This window comes from Mytilinidion resinicola (assembly GCF_010093595.1).
Source record: "Mytilinidion resinicola strain CBS 304.34 unplaced genomic scaffold BDZ99scaffold_11, whole genome shotgun sequence".
Lineage (NCBI taxonomy): Eukaryota > Fungi > Ascomycota > Dothideomycetes > Mytilinidiales > Mytilinidiaceae > Mytilinidion > Mytilinidion resinicola.
In genome coordinates, this window is record NW_022985447.1 from 83,005 (window position 1) to 100,698 (window position 17,694).

Consider the following 17,694-nt stretch of genomic DNA (forward strand, 5'->3'; position numbering starts at 1 on the left):
GTTGAGGAAAGGGGCGTGTCTGGGGGGCATCAGATTGTGGTTGGAGGATTATTGGTAGGGGTTGGGGAGATGAATCTGGGGGGATAGGGACGTGCTGGGTATATTGAAATGCCACGACGGTCAAGTTTTAAATCGTAACGGTGGAAGAAATTGTTTCATTGTAGCCCTCTTTGGGATGTTCTTGTTGATCAAGTGACGATTGTTCTGGGGGACTATGGCAAGGAGAAGGTGAGAATAGGGTATGACATGTTCTCCCCTTGGTAGAAAAAGTTCTATTGAGCATTCAAACTCTCATGGCTAACCTCTGCAACCGCATCAGTCCTTGACCAAAAGAAAACGCGCTTGTAGAGGAAGTCACAATGATACCTAGTGCAGAATTGGGTATTGTACAATCTATTCATATCCTCTATTATCTACCGCATTCAAGGATCCACTAAGCTTATACGCAAAAGGAAACATTAGAAATTACACCCTCCTCATCTCGGACATGCAACCTGTTTTGATGGAATAGTCGTTTTGCAATGCCCTGTTCTCCTAATCGCATTTGTACCGCCACTAGCTCCACGCCCATTCTGTTTGCTGCTCAAAATGCCATCCGGGTCGCAATATGCACCAGCCCCTGTACAACCGCCGAGAGGACCTTTGGCGAGATCGCAAGTCGGTAGACAGGCGTAGACAGGAATATACTTCCCAAAGCAAGACAGCTGCATGGGTAGACACGATCCACTATCACAAGCTCCGTTGGCCTTGCACGATGTGATCTGTCCCGCTCCTTTCGAGACTGACACAGGCCCGTCGGTCAACTCGAATGTAGAGTTACCAGCGAAGGGAGACTCGAGAAGGGAGTCAAAATCAAAAGCTTTTGTCTCTTTGGGATTCGGCGATGGCGGGGCTTTTGTTGATGTCTCGTTGCGAGCTGTTGGGTAGCCCGTGGAATCTTCTACGCAGAGGCTCGCGTCATCCCATGCTGCGCGCGCAGCATAACGCCAAAGCTGGGTCATATTGTAGACGGTGTCGAGAGTGTAGTAGATTCGGCAATCAGCGGCTTGGTACTGGAACTGCAGAGGCTTGAAGTCGTTTCCGCGCACTTGATTCCTGATGGTGAAACCAGCGTATTCGGTCCACATTCCGGTGTCAGTGCGGTTGGGAAGCTTCGAGGCTACATCGGGTTTGTCGACGGGGAACTCTAATCCTTCACCAAAGTCATAGTCAAGTGCGTCTGCCGAATAGGCAGCAGCACTTCGGGTGCCGCTCACTGCTTGCATTGGTCCGTTAGTGGGTTGTCCACCAACAGCGACTGTCCGAACACCGGCTTGATGCGTCATGAACTCGACGAAAAGGGCACAGGCAGAGCCGCAGAGGCCATCAGTCAAAATTACGATGTCCTCTGCCGCCCAATTTGGGGTAGTATCATTCAGTGGGAACCTTGGATCGTAGCCCCATGGATAGTCGCGGAATGCGGCATAGTCAAAGATCTCGTCGGAGAGGTTATATCGTTGGGCTCCAGAGAATGTATCGCCATTGTTGACTTCAGGGCCGTAGAACTCTTCCCATGAAGAGAAAGTCTTTCCTGTGGCGACGTTGATACGGTTGGTGACAATCCACTCGCTCGCCGCATACTGATAGTTGTCTGAGTGGTTAGTCTCCGGGAGGTCCCACCACGCGGTATACGCTTCACCTAAGATATTGCTTAGCTCGTGGCTGCGCTGGCGGCTTGCTCCGTTGGGCTCAAGGTTGGGGAAGAATTGCTTGAATGTATCGTAGGCAAGGAAGGTGAGCCCCCCCGTGTTCTTTTGCAAGTCGATCACTACGCGAGAAGCTTTGGTTTGGGATGCGTTGCCAATGAAATCCAAAATTGCTTGTCGGAATTCCAGAGTATCATCGCCGCTTTGAAAGAAGGATGGAATACTAAGCACGGCGGTGAAGACATCGTCGAGCATGTAGCCGGACACAATACCCCCTCCATCGATAGAGAGATTAGCTTGGGCGACGACCGGATTATTCGGGTATGCGCCGAAGCTGTCGATGCACCAATTTGGTGTTGAAGTATGTCCAAGGGCACAGTAGGTTTTCAGTATATCCACGAGATAGCTGTCGCTGTCGCTGTCGTTGCTTGGGGTGCTAGCTTCACTTTCCCAAATCGGCCACCATTGAGCGCCCTTCTCGTAGCTATCCGGCAGAAAGCCGAGCACAAAGTAGTTGTAGAAGTCGCCACCAGTAGTAAGAGGACCGGTATCCGTGCAGTCGACGCAGAACGCCCACCACACGGTCTCGATCGTCGTGCCATTTTTGAGCGTGAAGTTGAGCGCATCACCAAAGGTATCATCACCGGGGTACAGCGTCGCCGACTGGAAAGTGCTCAAGTATCCCTGGACGTCGAGTGCTGGGCTATCCATAACTGCGTTCCAATCTGCGTGCGGCTCCAAGAAACCTGCAGAGTTTCGTTCGGCAAAACGCGCGAGATACTCGATGACATCTACACCGTTGATTTGAGCAATAGGCGACGCTTTGTCTCCGTCGATTGCCCAAGCCCTGTACAGATCATCGTCCAGGTAGATCTCAGGTGCTTGTTTGCCGTCGACGGATGCACTTACAAGCCCATACGGGCTGACAAAGGAGAAGGCCGAGAGAGCACCAGCATTGAGGATCACGTGGGTATCGCGCAGCTGCGTAACCAGAAGCTGAAGATGCGCTTCAAATTCGTACTGGTTCTTATAAACACCCGCAGTCACGTTCTGCTTGATGTCCTCCAAGGCCTGGTTGACGTCGAAAGAAGGTCGTTGGTAGCCTGCCGGTGGCACTTTAAGATAGCCTGTTGTGGACTGGAACTGTAGGGTCATGTTGTAGTAGTCGAGAAATCGCGTTGCGACGGCCGAATTGAATGGAACGCTCTGCAGGCATTCGTAAACCCATGATGCGCGAAAGAGTGTGTAGTCTTCAAATATGTTAGTCTGAAGGGTCACCGTGTGACGAGGAGGAGAGTATATACTGTTGTTTACTGCAACAATAATGTCTCCGCAAGCAGTGGAATCGGCCAGCAAAGGACTTGACGGATCCTGACGAGGAGCGAACGTGCCCTTCAAAGGTTTCGCAGAGCCAAATGGAAAGAGACACAAGGAAACGACCAGTAGTTTAGCGAACGACATGGTGAACGAAGTCGGAAATGCAGACAGCATAAGATCGAACTAGCTAAAGGTTTATATGAAAGACTCAGCGGAACTTGTCCATGTTTTAACGAATGAGCCATCTTGTGCGACATGAGATATCTGCTAATGCCAGCTGAGTTCATGCATGGCTCAGCCTTCATGCAACCACCAACTCCCGGAGATTATGGAGTACATGTACGTGCTCTTGGCTTCCGACCAGTGAACGAACGTCAGCTCGGCAGGGCCGAGCTGGAACGGTTCACCGCGTACTGCCGTGAGCTTCAACGACTACTGGCCCGCGCTGGTTGTTAAGGCAAACGATGTGGGAAAGCCCACTCTCCTAATTTGGGATGGAGCCGCATATCCCCTTTTCGTAGATGAGGTTGCGAATACTCCTATCTTCCATAACCCCGGCATAGTTCAGCTAGGTTACAACCTTCCGTTGCCCCTCTTGAATTCTTCTGCTGAGCTATCTGTTTTTACTGGTAGATGATAGCAGCGCCTCTTGCAGCTGAAGGAGGAGGCTGCCTGCTGAGCCATGACCGGTCACTTTAACCTGTGTGGCACTTTACGGGACCGGAGACCGACAGCTGCTAGCATCGGTATCTGTAAGCGTTGCGCGACTGTGTGGAACAGTGTGACGTGTAAGGTGTAGAGGTGTAGCGGGGTTAATATGGTAAGATGGACTTGCTATTGCCGCTCTAGAGGGGTCGGTCGGCTAAAGCAGCTGAGTAGACGGAAAATATTAGATAAATGGGTGTACGACTGCTCAAAAGGGGGTCTGCATTTACTAGTCTGCTTTGGGATGAGACAAGGCAGTGGTAGGTAAGGCTGAAACTTGCCACCCAGCTTGACCGGTGTCGTATTTACTTTAAATGGGCCCAGACTCCTGCTGCCAAGCGGTGCCTGTTGCCTTCTTATTCTACTTTGTCATACGGCCAAAGCAACATCGGAAGCCTTACAGCCCGTTGACCTTTTCGCCCTCTGCTTCAGCCTGCAATTACTATCTCAATCCATGCCTTGCGTCCGAGTACATGTCGAACTCACGAAGAAGAACGACCACCGCGGGTTTCCTCGTGTAACGAAGCAATCTTCAGCGTGATTCGCTCTAAGACATGAACAAATGGCGGATAAAGCGAATGTCACGCCGGATCCTTTCGCATTACGAGCTCATGTCTTGCATTCAGCTTTGGCCCAGAACCAGGTCATTGGCGCCGATATCAATCCTGATTTGTTTGACAAATTTTTCCAGTCGCCAGCGTTCTGTGCATGGTCAACTAGCATCACGTCTTGGCAGCTTCACTGCTATGGAGAACCAGGATGTGGCAAGGTGAGACCCACTGGCATAGTGTCAAGATGCATTGCTTATAGTATAGACTACGCTCGCTGCCGTTGCTACGAGTCGGCTGCACCATGAATTGAACGGAGCTAGAACAGCGATCGCATCGATTTCTATTAGTGAACACGTCGCGTCTACTTCGTTAGATTTCGTCGAGGACCTTCTCCAATGTATTCATAACTCACTGGGCGACGAGTATAGTGACGAGTTCACCGAGTATCAGCTTGCTTGTGAAGAAGGAAAGCCAGTTGTAGAGCGAATCCAGAAGTTGGGTACCACTTTAAGCAACGCCTCACCCGACACCTGCAAATACCTCATCCTGGATGGATACGACCGCATCAATGAAGCATTACAATCTGTCATCGACTTCCAGCTCTCACTTCTACAGACGAGCGGGGTGAAGGTGATGACTACCAGGAGAGTTCCCGTATTCTCCGCTCCCCACAATGCACTATGCGACGAATGCGAATTAGAAGAGCTGGAACTCTGGTGGGAATGCTCGAAGTGTAAAGTCTTCTGGCTGTGCTATGACTGTAGAAAGAAGAAAGACCTGGATAAATTCCACGAGTGCGAAGACGCCGACTTTGAGGAGACTTACCGGCATGTCAGTGTCAAGTTGGGAGATTTCCCACTAGAGGATTTCATCACGGAGAAAATCAAGATGTACCACTACGACGTTGGACCGGATGTGGGCAGGCAAATCGTCGAGTACATCAAGTCTAAAGTGGGAGGGAACGTTACACTTGCACTGCTCTATCTGGAGGATATCTTTATGCAGGACGACTTTTCATTTTTCAATGCGGATCAGGTCGATGACAGGCTGCCCAGAGACGTCATTGCTTTCTTCGATGCCGAGATGAAATTCATTGAATGCCGACCAGAACCTCAAGGTTTACTGTCACTGCTTGCCATTGCTGCCGCCGCGCACAACCACCACGGCATATCATTGGTGAAACTCGAAGAGTGTATTCGTCTTGCTCAAAGCACGTGTCGAAACTTGGATTACCCAAGAGGCGTGGAGGATGTCTTCAATGCAGCAAATGGATGGCTCACCGACCCGCGTACGATAAATCGAGAAGTCGATATCTGTTGTAAACCTGCTTTCACTCTTTATGTGCAGGAGAACTACAACGAGTCTTTAACGTGGACAAAGCGCCAACTCGGGTATGATACGGAGTATGAAGCTGCTGTCACTACGTCGGAGCAGTTGCTCGAAACGCCACGGCTCTTGGGGAGTACTTTCGATACACTGGATAGTGGTACGGCCGTTTCAACGCCCCCCGGAAGTATTGACAATGCGCTTGGCTTGCTTGGGTCAAAGCGTATGCTCAATAGTCCATTATACGTCGGCAAAGAGGAAGGATTGATCCAGTCCCCATCTAGGATGGATAGCACCGAGAACGTGAGTAGCCTCACTCTTCCCGTTCAGTTGAATGAGTTATCCCTTAGTAGCACCACAGAGCCAGCTCTCCCGCCGCGGCAATCTAAGAAAGCAATATGTGACTTCTGCACAAGACATGTACTAGGATCTGGAGCATCATCGGGCCAACATCATGTCTCAGCTCATGATGCCGAAATGTCCATGGATCGTTGCATCTTTTGCTCATTATTGTACTCCACCGATAGCACTGGAGAGCTCTCATCGAGCCGCCAGGCTTGGCCGTTGTATCACTGGGCCTTCCGCACTTTACCCCGTGGTAGAGAACTCAAAGGGTCAATGATTTTGAGATTTTGGTCCACGCAGCCTACACTCGTATCTAAATCGTTTCGTTTCTTTCCGGGAAACGATTTCCACATACCTTCCTCCAATGAACTACAACACTCCACAGACCCCAAAGAGAGTGGCGGATATCAGATCAAAGAGTGGATGGAGACCTGTACCAGACATCATGCAGGCTGCAGCAAGAACCCCGACGACAAGCGTCCCGGCGCCTCTTTCCTGCCAACTCGGCTCATTGATGTTGATACCGGTGATGAAAACGTCGTCCGTCTTATAGAAACCAAAATAACGAAGGTGAAGGGCCCATATTGCACATTGAGTCATGCATGGGGACCGCCGGAGAAGAAATTTCTGACCACGACTGTATGGAACATGGCAAAGCATCTGCTGAACGGCATCAAGATGAGTGAGCTACCACCCAACTTCCAGCAGGCAATTGAGATTACTCGATTCTTGAAGATCCGGTATATCTGGATTGACAGCCTAGTCATCGTCCAGGAGCCGTACGGCGACTTCGTAAAAGAAGGTGATCTCATGCATAAGGTCTACCGGTACTCGTACTGCAACATCGTCGCAGCGGACTCAAGCGATGGATATGGTGGCCTTTTCAGAAAACGTGATCCGCATGCTGTTCTTCCTGTGGAGTTCCGTGCTACCGAAGCGACTTACGGATTGGGGAAAAAGGCGTGGACTATCGTTCCGGCTGACTTGTGGGAGAGAGAGCTTTTGAACTCTTTCATTTACACCCGTGGATGGGTGTTTCAAGGTGAGTACCAAACAGACCTACAAACCGCCAGCACGCGTCAGGCCACTCATGCTGAACCTGACCATGGCAGAACGCATGCTCTCCCCTCGCATCCTCCATTTCACTAAACATCAGATCTTCTGGGACTGCAACACACTCTCGGCCTGTGAAGCGTTCCCTACTGGCCTCCCCCTCCACTTAGATAAAAAGGCAAGCACTGACCGACACTGGCGTGGTCGGCTAGACCAAAGCCAAATCTCTTCCCGTGCCCTATGCGGCGCGAATGACGACGAAAGCTCATACACATTCTGGATGTCGGCGGTCCAGAACTACACCGACTGCAATCTCACTAATCAAGGCGATAAAACGGTAGCGATATGGAGCGTCGCGAAGCTGTTGCGCGATATTTCGTCCGAGGAATATGTTGTCGGCATGTGGTCGACTTTCTTGGAGGAACAGCTGGCTTGGAGAGTCCGCGATATCGATAGAAGTGAGAGGTTTCCTGAGCTCCAGATTGATATTCCCAGTTGGTCATGGGCGAGCATCAAGGGGCCCATCTTACCTCAGCATCGGCTAGCAATGAGGTCTTATAAAGTCAAGAACCACAAAGGTGGCGATGTGAGCTTTACGATCGAACCAATAACAAGTCCTGACACAGAGCCGAAACTAAGGAGTAAAGCGTTGGATATCGCGGGGTATATCAATAACGGAAATATAGTTGCTGCGAATGACGGCTATCGTCTCGAGGTTCTCATTGGATCAAAGGGATCTATTCACCTCGACGCCTTTCCTGATGAACCATTGGCGAGCACAAGCATTGAATCAAATCAATGCGAATTCGTGATTCTTGCGGCAAGTATCTCAAATACCACCAAATCACATATTCCAGGTGATACCCCATTCCCAAAGACATACTCCGGCATTGGTCTTCTTCTCACAAAACGGTCGCTGTGGTACGAGCACCAAGCAGAGCGATTTCGCGCGTTTCGGGAGGGCTGTGGAGACTTGACAAGTCTAAGGGAACCCAAATGGCGAATGGATGCTTTTGAAAAGTTGATGCTGCAGCGGCCGAACACGGAAGAGGGATTGGTCTATCGGAGAATGGGTGCTGTGCATTTTCGAGACCTCGATCAACGGGCGTATGGGTGGCTTCAGCAAGGTCAGCCGCTCAAATTTTGGATAGAATAGTCGGGTGAGGGGGATGAGTTCTTAGTGAATGTACATGTATTCGATAGTACGAAGTTCTAAGCCCGGGACCACAGAAAACGGCGACCAGGAATGAGAATACACAGATGAGCTAGATCCCATGCTGTGTGAGACAGCTAGATTTATTAGAACGTCTATTGTAATGATAGACATACTTATGCACTACGGCATGCAGTCCATTCGCGGGTATCCTAGTGGGGGAGTTGGTATCGGGAACTATGTGATGTAAGAAGCAGAAGTGCATCCGGCATATGACTTCGTCGGGGCTTCGGCCCGCCTCCGATCGAACGCCGCCCGTTTGTCTTTATGCTCTCGCCACCCCTACCTACATATGTATCTCCTGCCATTTCGCTGTCAACATTCTTTGCAACAACTCGTGCTAGTCATCTACAGCAATTTGTTCAAGCTTACGCTCATTTTCCAAAACTACAGACTAGAACACTGCACTATTCTACCCACTTCCCTGCCAAATCATCTAATGCCTTTTCTTTGAGTGTGACTGCACCACCTGGCCTGGGCCAAGCGATGCGGCAGCTTGACGTCGAGAAGGCATCCACCGCTATCATCCGTCCATCGCGCTCATCGCGCCGCAATACTCAAGTCCAACTAGAACAGAGCACGTCTTGGGTATCTCCGCAATCATGAAGTTCAGTACGCCAGCCGTGCAGCTCCACGCTTTTCCCATCGTCGTCATTTACTTCGTTTCTCGTTTCTTGTCCCTTGTTGTCTCCCTTGTTGTCTTGATCAGCTTTTCCAACTCTCGGCTTCTCCTGCCCTGCCCTTCTACCTCCGGGTGTTAGTACGTACCCGCATACGCAGTGTCCATTTCCTATTCCATCAGGTGTCTACCAATCCGTCTAAGCGGAGTAACAGACGCATCGCTCACTCAGAACTTTCCTACAACATCATCGTACAGTCTCTCGAGGAACGTCCAGCTCCACTCAGCGATACCATCTATCTGCTTTACGTCGCGCATCCAGTCTAGCAGCAGCATGACAGTTTGCTCGACCTCTCCTTGGTCGAGATAGTGCCCCATGATGTCGTGGAGGCATTTGTCCACGGTCAACATCCGGAGCACGAGGAGTACCCCAATGAAGTTTTGCGTCCATGCGAAAAGCACTGGCACAAGACGCTTCCTACTTTTACATGGCCACATGGCAATCGGCCACAACAATGCGCTTCTCAGGCAGCGCGCCGCCATTTCCTTGTCTTCGTGCGTCATGGAGTTGGGGTGGTGCAACGCCTTGAAGACAAACGCCCGGTACACCATGAACTCGGCGTAGTAGTACCGCGAACGCAGCTGCGCTGTGATGATGTCGAGTATGTTGCCTCGCCACGACTCGGCCGTTCCTTGGTTGAATCTGAAGAGCACCTGCTGCGCACCGGGCACCCCTCTGCTACCGCTATGATTCGGATACGCAAATCGATCGGCATCGTGCCATTGCAGCGCCACCGGCAAAGCGTGGCGCCAATCGTCGAGCTGGGTTTTGAGCTCGTTGATAATGTGCGTGGGGGGACTCCCGGTCTCATCTGAGGGTTCGTTGCGACTGTTAGTCGCTGGGAAACATCAGTATAGTGTTTCGGGGTCGGCTTGGACCAGGTGCTGAAGCACTGTGTTGCGGAGTTGACTCCGTTCACAGCACCGGCTCCCGTACATATGGAGCTCCAGGTCCACGGGTACTTCGACGCGCCAAGAATTCGAAACACTTACCTCGCGAAATATCAGAGTGGATGCGCGCGATGACCTTGCGCAGGTATTCGAGCGCCGTAAAATGCAGCATGTTGTAGTGCATGTCGTCGCTGATGTTCGAGTCGCCATCCTCGGGCAGCGGCACCTCGCCCTGAAGATTGCAGAGCCCCGTTTGCGGCAGGTCCAGGTCCAAGTGGAACCAACTACATAAATTGGTTCATCGTTGTTCTGAAAGACCAGAATCGATCTGGGGAGCTATTGTCCGTACGTACTTTTCAATCAGATGGCACATCCAGTATACTCTTTTGACTGCAACGCCTTTGGAGCTATTCCAGTCCACTTGTTCGCTATATCACAAGTCAGAAAACTGAGTACAGCTCTCGGTACAGCAATACGAACCATCTAATGATAACTTGGCAGGCGGCGGCGGCAGCAACGGTGCAGCGCCAAAAGTCCTAACGTCGCAGGTGAGTAATGTTTATTTTGCAAGAACACAGGCTAAGCACTTACCAAATGTCGTGCGCATGATTCATAATAAAGTCTATTTTCTCACAGTTAGCAAAATAACACGGATGCGAGTTTCCTCTGGGAGACATACGAGGATAACAGGTGGCACTGGATGTTCTCCACACTGCACTGTGTGCTCACAAACCCCATGCGTTTCCTCGCTTCGTTGAAAATCGCAAGCCCCGGTGGCTCTTTTGACGTTCCACCCCTAATGCCACTGTTGGACCGCACAGGGACTCCGTTCGCGCCCTCGTCTGCAACAACGCCAAGCGACAGGACCAGTAAGACTAGAATCGAAACTAAGTCATCCCCGAAACCATTCCGGACAATACGCGCGAGAAAATCTTCCTGGAACTCTTTCCGGTCCAAAATGGGAAACAGTCTATTAAAATTTGAAAAATAAGCCTCGGTGTATTTGTTCATCACTTCCATGTTGAGGTCGGGAAAGCCTACGCCTTGTGGCGTGCTCACTCTTATCAGGGGCGTCCGGATTGACAGAACATCTGGGTGCTTGACCAAATCATGGCGCAGTATCCATGGTGTCCCTGAGCGGATGATGCTCTGGAGGTCCAGGCCAGCTACTCCTCTATCAGTCATGTACTCAGCGATGGCAGGCCACAGCAAGATTTTATGAGGAGCCGTCAGGATGTTTTGTGTCATCGGATTGTCCATGTACGAATACGTGGCGCTCTCGGGACTGAAAGCAGACATGACGTCAGGCTTGATGCTACCCGACATGGAGAAGGGGCTACTCAAGTGCAGGGTAGAAGATTGGCCGACTGTCGAGGCTGAGGTCGGACTTCTCGGGACCCTGAAAACAGGAGATCCAGGAACGACGTGGCGGCCGAGGACATCGATCTTGCTCTCGATTCGTGCTTGACCCTCAAGAACGCGGGTGATGTTGTCACTTATGTTGACCATGGTCTTGTCTTTTCTAACACCGTTGTTAGTATTGCGATTCGACAGCAACCTGCTGCCCCGCATCCATCACCGCGGAGCGGTGCCGACTCACTTGGTGGGCTGAGGCTCCCGGTACTTGCACTCGACGTTTAGGCGATGACATAAACTGCATTTTGGCCTTCTCTCATCACATTTTGACTTCCGGTTCCTACACGTCTCGCACGCCTGAGCAGCAATAGACGCGCGCTCGCGCCGTTGGCCGCCATCCCCAGGGCTTCCCACCGATTCACGATGCGCTTCAGCGATTCCAAACCCGCTCTCCATGCTGAACGGGCTGCGACTCTAAGTTCTAAGCTGCTCGCAACATGCGGTGGACGGTGCTGGATTTGAAGGTGGTGTGGACTTAAGCTGGTTAGATAGAGCCGGACCCCTCACAGACGGATAGCTGTGAACGACGGCGAGGATGAGGAAGAGTCGAGACGGATTTGCTGCGAGCAGCGCGATGCCTGGTGAAAGTGAATGCTAGTTGATACGCGGCGGGGTTGTGTGAGATTGGCCAACTGTGCGAGGCAGACGCGACAAGAGCTGCGCTTTGAGGATTCTCGCAGGCTTCGGATCGATCATGCGGGTTAGGGGAGTCGAAGCTTTCGCCTTCATCCACTCCACATGGTGCTCCGGACACTCTCCGCGGGCGGCACTAGGCTCACAATTTGCCCCCAACAAGCAAGACGGCAATTCAAGAATCCCGTAGAAGCGGGAAAACCTGGAGATTCAAGCTCTGTGCTCACCCTGAATGCGCAGGTCTAGCCCGAGCCAATAAGCAAGAGGGTAACCAAGGTTGCCACGTAGGCTTGCCACCGTGCTCGAAGCGTCTCGAAGTGCAGGTGTACCTGGAGCAGCTTCTCTCTGCTATAACTGCCCTTTTGATAGCGATTGGTATGGCCAGATGATGTGCACTAAGCAAGGACACGGGAGTACATCCAGACACAACTGACCTAGCTTCGACAAGTTCTTTTAGCTTGTGGTGGCTAGTCCAACTTCAATACCATCCGCTTTTATATAAAGTGGCTGACAACCAGCGGCAGCGACAACTTCGTGTCTATCTACTGACGAGCTGCAGCCTCCTTGCCAGACGAACGGAGCGCGTAATTCTCCACTGCACAAAATCCAGGGCCGAGGCACGACTTTTCGATATCGAATGGTAGTTCCGGATTGAGGCTGGTAAATCTCATAGCTATACAGTCGCCGTATGAGTTTCTCTTACCTGGTAACAATGCCACGACTCACAGAGGCGGCGGATGCGGCTCCATCAATAGTGCGTTTCCCGCTCTGCATGCGAGGATGATTCTGAAACTTACCATCAAGGAAATATCAAGCAAATTGCAAGGAGGCCTCGGGGCGGGTTGTTGGGCCGGACGGCGTTGCTTGCATGCTGAAACTGACATTCTCCCGCCCGGAGGCTTCTCCGGCTAAGCGACCGATGAGATCTTCATATGGTCCATCACGTGACTGAACCTCATCACAGGCTCATCCTCACCTTGTCTCGCCACTAGATCCTCAGAGCCACTTTTTCCCATCATCGCACCATGCTGGAATCCACTGTTGGAACCTATAGGAATTCGCCGTGATCGCCTGTTTCACCCACCAGAGCATTCGATGACGGCTCCCACTCCCGCTGCTCTCCTCCAATGGCCCTAGCAGAACAACACAATCGTCTCTTGGAACCTCGCCACCCCCGTTTGAACAGTCACGGCATGGACCCTTCCACGGCTTCCTCCCCGCTATTGTACTGTATGGACCCCTGGAATAAGCTCCGGGGCATCAATCACCTGCCAGATGAGCAGTGCAGCTTCTTCGATGCATACGACTGTTCGGGACGCATCGCCTCTAGCGCCCCAAACAACCTCGATCGTGGTAGTAAGCTGAGATGCGCAGCGGGCTGTTCTACCGGTGCCTAATCATGATTTGCTGCGGTGCCTGTGAAAGGTCACCATTATCACCCGGTGACTTCTCTTGACGATTACCAACACGCTCACGAATGTTTCTCCTCCATCCGAGGCTGAGGCGCATTATGTGGTAGTTTCGAGCATGAGTGGGAGCTTTCCATCTCCAAAGCTACCATACGACTCCCGTGATTCGTATCGAAGAGCGCACCGGAAACTCTACTTTGCGCGTCGTACTAACAACACTCACTGACAACAGTCGGCAGTTTTATCCATCCTACTTCCTCCTTCCATGATCGCGCGGTTTTGGTACCCGAACAGATCACCCAGTACGTGGACCAGATGGCAGGAACAAGACATTACATTGTAATCACGATGGTCCAAGGGGCGTTCACTCGAGCATCAACCGAGCAATTGCATAAACGACCCCTGGACCCGACTCATGCCAAAAAAGCAAGAGGCCCCATGGCCAATCCCTGCAAGAAGCCTCTCCATGGAATTAGACACGCGTCAAAAAACCCATAACGTAATGCGTGCTGCAAGCATGTCAGTATTCTTTAGGAACAACCACGCCGTATACACAGTAAACAAAGTCACGACGCCATGTTCCATTTTCACCCGCGAAAGCTCGTGGTAACAAGATGTACCTTGCATCAGCTGAGCGTAGAGCACTTCGCAATATCATAAGCCACCCGGCTCTATGCGCTTCCACTCCCGTCCAGCCTCGCGCGCCGGCTTTCCAGACAACTACGCACGTCGCCACTTCACGACCATGCAAGCCATCTCGGACTTTCTGCTTCTACTTGTACATGTACCTAGCTCCATGTGCGGTAGGTCAGACAGGCCCCTAACATGCTAACACGTCCGCGGTCCACAGCCTTCTCGAGTCGTCTAGCCATGAACAATAGCATGTGCTTTTGCCTCCTACTTCAACCCACATACCGAAAACTCGAACACTAGCCAACTCCGTCGGTGACCTGAGCCCTTACAAATGCTATTTGGTTCCATGCCTATCCAGCCTTGCGCCACATAGTTGACACAGACCGCAGTATCGACGAAAGAAAAAGCTCCTCGGCCGCTGGGGGAGGATGTTGGAATGATACTCGTGCACATGAAAAACAGACACTAGCTTAGCTTTCTATAACTCCATAAATTTCTCTACATGCTTCCCGAACAGACGTGAAGAACATGTCTATTGCCACCTCTCAATGATCCCAACCCCTCACCGCACCCGCGACTTCCAAAATCAACAGCTGTGGCGAGGTCGAGTGACAGAACGCCGAATTGTTTCGAAAACTTCATCCAGATTCTGATAGCCCATCGCAGCGCTCGCTTGCTCTTCTGTATGTGTGCCCGCCTGCATCCACACGCGCCCTTCTGCCAAAGCCTACCTAGTAAGCGTTCTCTTCCTCATAATAGAATACAGCGCGTACGACGTCTATTCGCTCTTGTTAAGTGCCAGTGAGACCACTTAGAAAAGTAGACTATGCAATGCTCCGTTGGTAGAACATCCCGTATCGTTTAGGGCTTATAGGGTATTGAAGAACTCTTGGGCTACCGTGTGGTACGTTAGTGTGGAGGCTTGGGCTCTGATGGGGCAAGACGAGATCGACAAGTTCATCTTGGGTTTGGTTATCTGAGAGTGGGTTTCCGTCCCAACGGGTTGCTTAGCTCTAGCGAGAGGTTTTAGAGGATAGGGAGGAATATAGCATGCGGGTGACATCCGCTTTCTTTTTTTTTTAAGTGCGGTGGGCATGCGTAGAATACAAGTCAACGTACGCTTGGATGTCAAGGTCTTTACTCCGTTAGTTGATTTCCGAGGCTCCAGGCAAGGTGAGAGTGATTTGTTATAGAACCCAGGGGCAACCTCAGCCGATTTCCTTTCGAGCTCTATAGCTTTCCATACAAGCGCCTCTAAGCCTGCCAAGCCCGCATCGGCCTCTTCATCATCCACGTCTTCCCTCTAAGCCTTCCAAGGCCGCGTCGTCTACTTCTACGTCTACCGCCAAGTCCGCATTGTCCACCTCAGCCATCCCAGGAAAAGTAAAGAATCCGAATACAAGTATAGATGTGCCAATCTTGGACCTAACTACCCCCGAGGACATTACTAGAAAATATAGTGGGCAGTTTAGAAATAATAATAGAATCCTCTAGTAGACTATAATAAATCTCTAGACTACCTGGCTAGCTTTAGGTTAGGATCTAATAACCTTAACAACCGCGTGGTCTATAGCGCTAAAGACCGCAGTTCTAGCTATCTAGGTGTCCGCGAAGCTGATATTACTTATTAGGGAATTAGGGAGAATTTTCCGGATCCACAGAATTATACTAAGGCCCTTTTCCATTGCATAGGCGTCTAAGTCGCACCAGCGAGGCTTCTGGGACAGCCTTGTAAACTCACTTATTAAGCAACACATTGCTGACCATCCAAGCCACCTAGATGGTTGCGAGCGGGAACTATTAAATGCAACGATGTGGTACAAAGTCAACGGGAGCGAGTGGTTAGGAAAAAACAAAAAAAGAAAGTCAATCTTTTCAACGAGATGATCGCAACCTCGGACACAACATCAGTTCTCAGCCCAGACATACACAACCCAATCGTACAAATCTAACCTGATCCACAAACCTTCAATCAAGACAACCAGCCCCCCTTTTTCCCATCTCCCCTGCTCCTCTTCCCCCTACATCCCCGCCCTCCTCACAACTCCCGCCACCTCATCCTCCCTGACCTCCCCCGGCACAAGCCCCAGCTCCGCTAATCCCCCCAAAAACCTCTTCCGCCCCTCCTGGTAACTAGCCTCCCACTCCGCCGCCAGCTTCTCCACCTCCCCAACCGCCCACTCCGTCCCCGCCTCCCCCGTATACTGCACCCGCCGCCTCACAAGCACCGCCGCGACGTTCTCCACCAGGAAAATCTGCTGCGTGAACCTGAGATCCAGAGCCGCAATCTCGTGCCGCAGATGCGGCAGCGTCGGGCTCGTGGGAACCGGCCGGGCCGGCAGCGGAGGGATGCGGACGGGCGCTGGGGAGTCGGCGGGAGTTGGTGGTTTAGGCTGTGGTTCGGGCAGATAGTCGGCGAGGCTGGCGGCGCTGTTGATGCGGCGGTAGCTGCCCGGCTCGCCTGGGCACGGGAGGTGGATGGGGAAGGTGATTTGGGCGGGATTTAGGGTGGATGGGTCGCCGCGGTAGATGTTTAGCGGGGTTCGTGATCGAGGCTTTGAAGGGTTGTTGTGTTTGGTGCGTTTGCGGGGGGAGCGGCGCGGTTCGGGGGTGGGCGCTGGGGGTTCTTGGGCTGAGTTGATGGTTGTCAGGCCTGAGGTTTCGGAGGTGGAGGTGGAGGGGGCGGGGCGTTTTATTGACTTTGGGGACGCTGGAGTAGGACGGGTATGTTGGCAGGAGAGCGTTCCTTCGGGCTCCGAGACGTTGGTAGAATCTTCAGAAACGCGGGTAGGGCGCTGCTTAGCCTTCACAGACATTGAAGCGGAGCGAGTGTGCCAGTGCGAGCGAGTCCCCTTCTTTTCTGAAGCCTTTGAGGCGGAAATGTCCTTAGGAACGGGAGCAGCGCATTGGGTCGACTTCTCTAGCACAGTGCTAGGACGGTCACTTCGGCGTGAGCAAGTTTCTCCAGGCTGGCCGGGTTCGGAGGTCTCAGAGGTATCTTCGGAGATGGGCGCGGCGGGTTTTCTCTTTGCGGGAACAGGATCAACGCAGGCACGCTGGTGCGAGTGAGCAGGCCGGCGGTGGAAGGATGGTTTCGAGAGAATGGGTGTCTCGTCAGACGTATCAGAGCTATAGCCGGTGCTTGAGCGCATGTTTTGGAGACGGCGGGAACGTCTAAGTAACCCAGGTTCTCTCGGCGCGTCTTTGGTTGCTTTGAGCGGCGGCGGTGCTGTGGACAGCGCCAAACGCGAACACTGAGATGATGAAGGAGTGATAGTGCCGATAGAACCGTTGGGTCTGGAGGGCTGGCGGGAGGTGTCTACGGCGGATGCCCGCTCGTGGTCGGAATCGGCAACTGATTCAGCGTGCGTGGGCGAAGATTCCGTGGGACCGAGCGCATTTGGAGGCTTGGAGCTGTGGTCGCAGAAGAAAGCGTTGACCCAGCATTTGAACAGATTCTAGAGTGCGGGTGTTAGTGAAGGTGCTGCTCTAGGGGACACAATAGCAAACTTACAGCGATTGTAGACATGGCGTCGGTGATGAATAAGTTTAGATGTTGCGAGCCGTGGTCTTTGTTTTGGCCGCAAAGCAGGCTGAGGATACGGACATGACGCAAACATCTGAGTACAATGACATAGTCTGTTATGGCTTGAACGATTCGCTACCTTTTGTGATGTTGGAAATGTGAAGCACGCTTATTTGCGGATGCTTGGGGTGCGTCAAATGCTGCAATTAAACCCCAAGGCCTCGAATGCAATATTACCATTATTGCACTCTCACCAGCCTAGGAATAGTGCCAAAAGCAGAAGGACCACAGTTTTACTGGTCCAAACAAGCA

General features: G+C 51.9%; 5 protein-coding genes across 5 annotated transcripts; 1 reads left to right on the forward strand and 4 right to left on the reverse strand.

Moving 5' to 3' along the window:
- Nucleotides 1-102: 102 nt before the first annotated feature.
- BDZ99DRAFT_532654 (uncharacterized protein) lies at nt 103-3,146 on the reverse strand (the record flags this gene model as incomplete). The annotated part of the gene is made up of 2 exons (XM_033726488.1): nt 103-2,935; nt 2,990-3,146. 2 exons carry the CDS (start codon nt 3,144-3,146, stop codon nt 477-479), a joined length of 2,616 nt encoding a protein of 871 aa, XP_033575664.1. The 3' UTR covers nt 103-476.
- Nucleotides 3,147-6,067: 2,921 nt separating this feature from the next.
- BDZ99DRAFT_389863 (HET-domain-containing protein) lies at nt 6,068-7,586 on the forward strand (the record flags this gene model as incomplete). The annotated part of the gene is made up of 2 exons (XM_033715660.1): nt 6,068-6,971; nt 7,042-7,586. Coding segments are annotated over 2 exons (1,449 nt in total), but the record flags the coding sequence as incomplete, so codon positions are not given.
- A 1,456-nt stretch (nt 7,587-9,042) lies between these two features.
- Nucleotides 9,043-11,577, reverse strand: BDZ99DRAFT_389599 (uncharacterized protein; the record flags this gene model as incomplete). The annotated part of the gene is made up of 5 exons (XM_033715646.1): nt 9,043-9,713; nt 9,862-10,049; nt 10,119-10,193; nt 10,445-11,287; nt 11,366-11,577. 5 exons carry the CDS (start codon nt 11,575-11,577, stop codon nt 9,043-9,045), a joined length of 1,989 nt encoding a protein of 662 aa, XP_033575666.1.
- A 2,507-nt stretch (nt 11,578-14,084) lies between these two features.
- BDZ99DRAFT_38037 (uncharacterized protein) lies at nt 14,085-14,357 on the reverse strand. The gene has a single exon (XM_033715185.1). The coding sequence runs from the start codon at nt 14,307-14,309 to the stop codon at nt 14,121-14,123; it is 189 nt and encodes a 62-aa protein (XP_033575667.1). The 5' UTR covers nt 14,310-14,357; the 3' UTR covers nt 14,085-14,120.
- Nucleotides 14,358-15,877: 1,520 nt separating this feature from the next.
- On the reverse strand, nt 15,878-17,437 carry BDZ99DRAFT_571601 (uncharacterized protein; the record flags this gene model as incomplete). The annotated part of the gene is made up of 2 exons (XM_033728107.1): nt 17,371-17,437; nt 15,878-17,314 (listed from the first exon to the last, which is right to left on the reverse strand). The coding sequence occupies exons 1-2, from the start codon at nt 17,383-17,385 to the stop codon at nt 15,878-15,880; spliced, it is 1,452 nt and encodes a 483-aa protein (XP_033575668.1). The 5' UTR covers nt 17,386-17,437.
- Nucleotides 17,438-17,694: the final 257 nt, after the last annotated feature.

Excerpts from the sequence above, each read along its gene's own strand:
- BDZ99DRAFT_38037 (XM_033715185.1), bottom strand. The coding sequence starts at position 14,309 with ATGTGCACGAGTATCATTCCAACATCCTCCCCCAGCGGCCGAGGAGCT.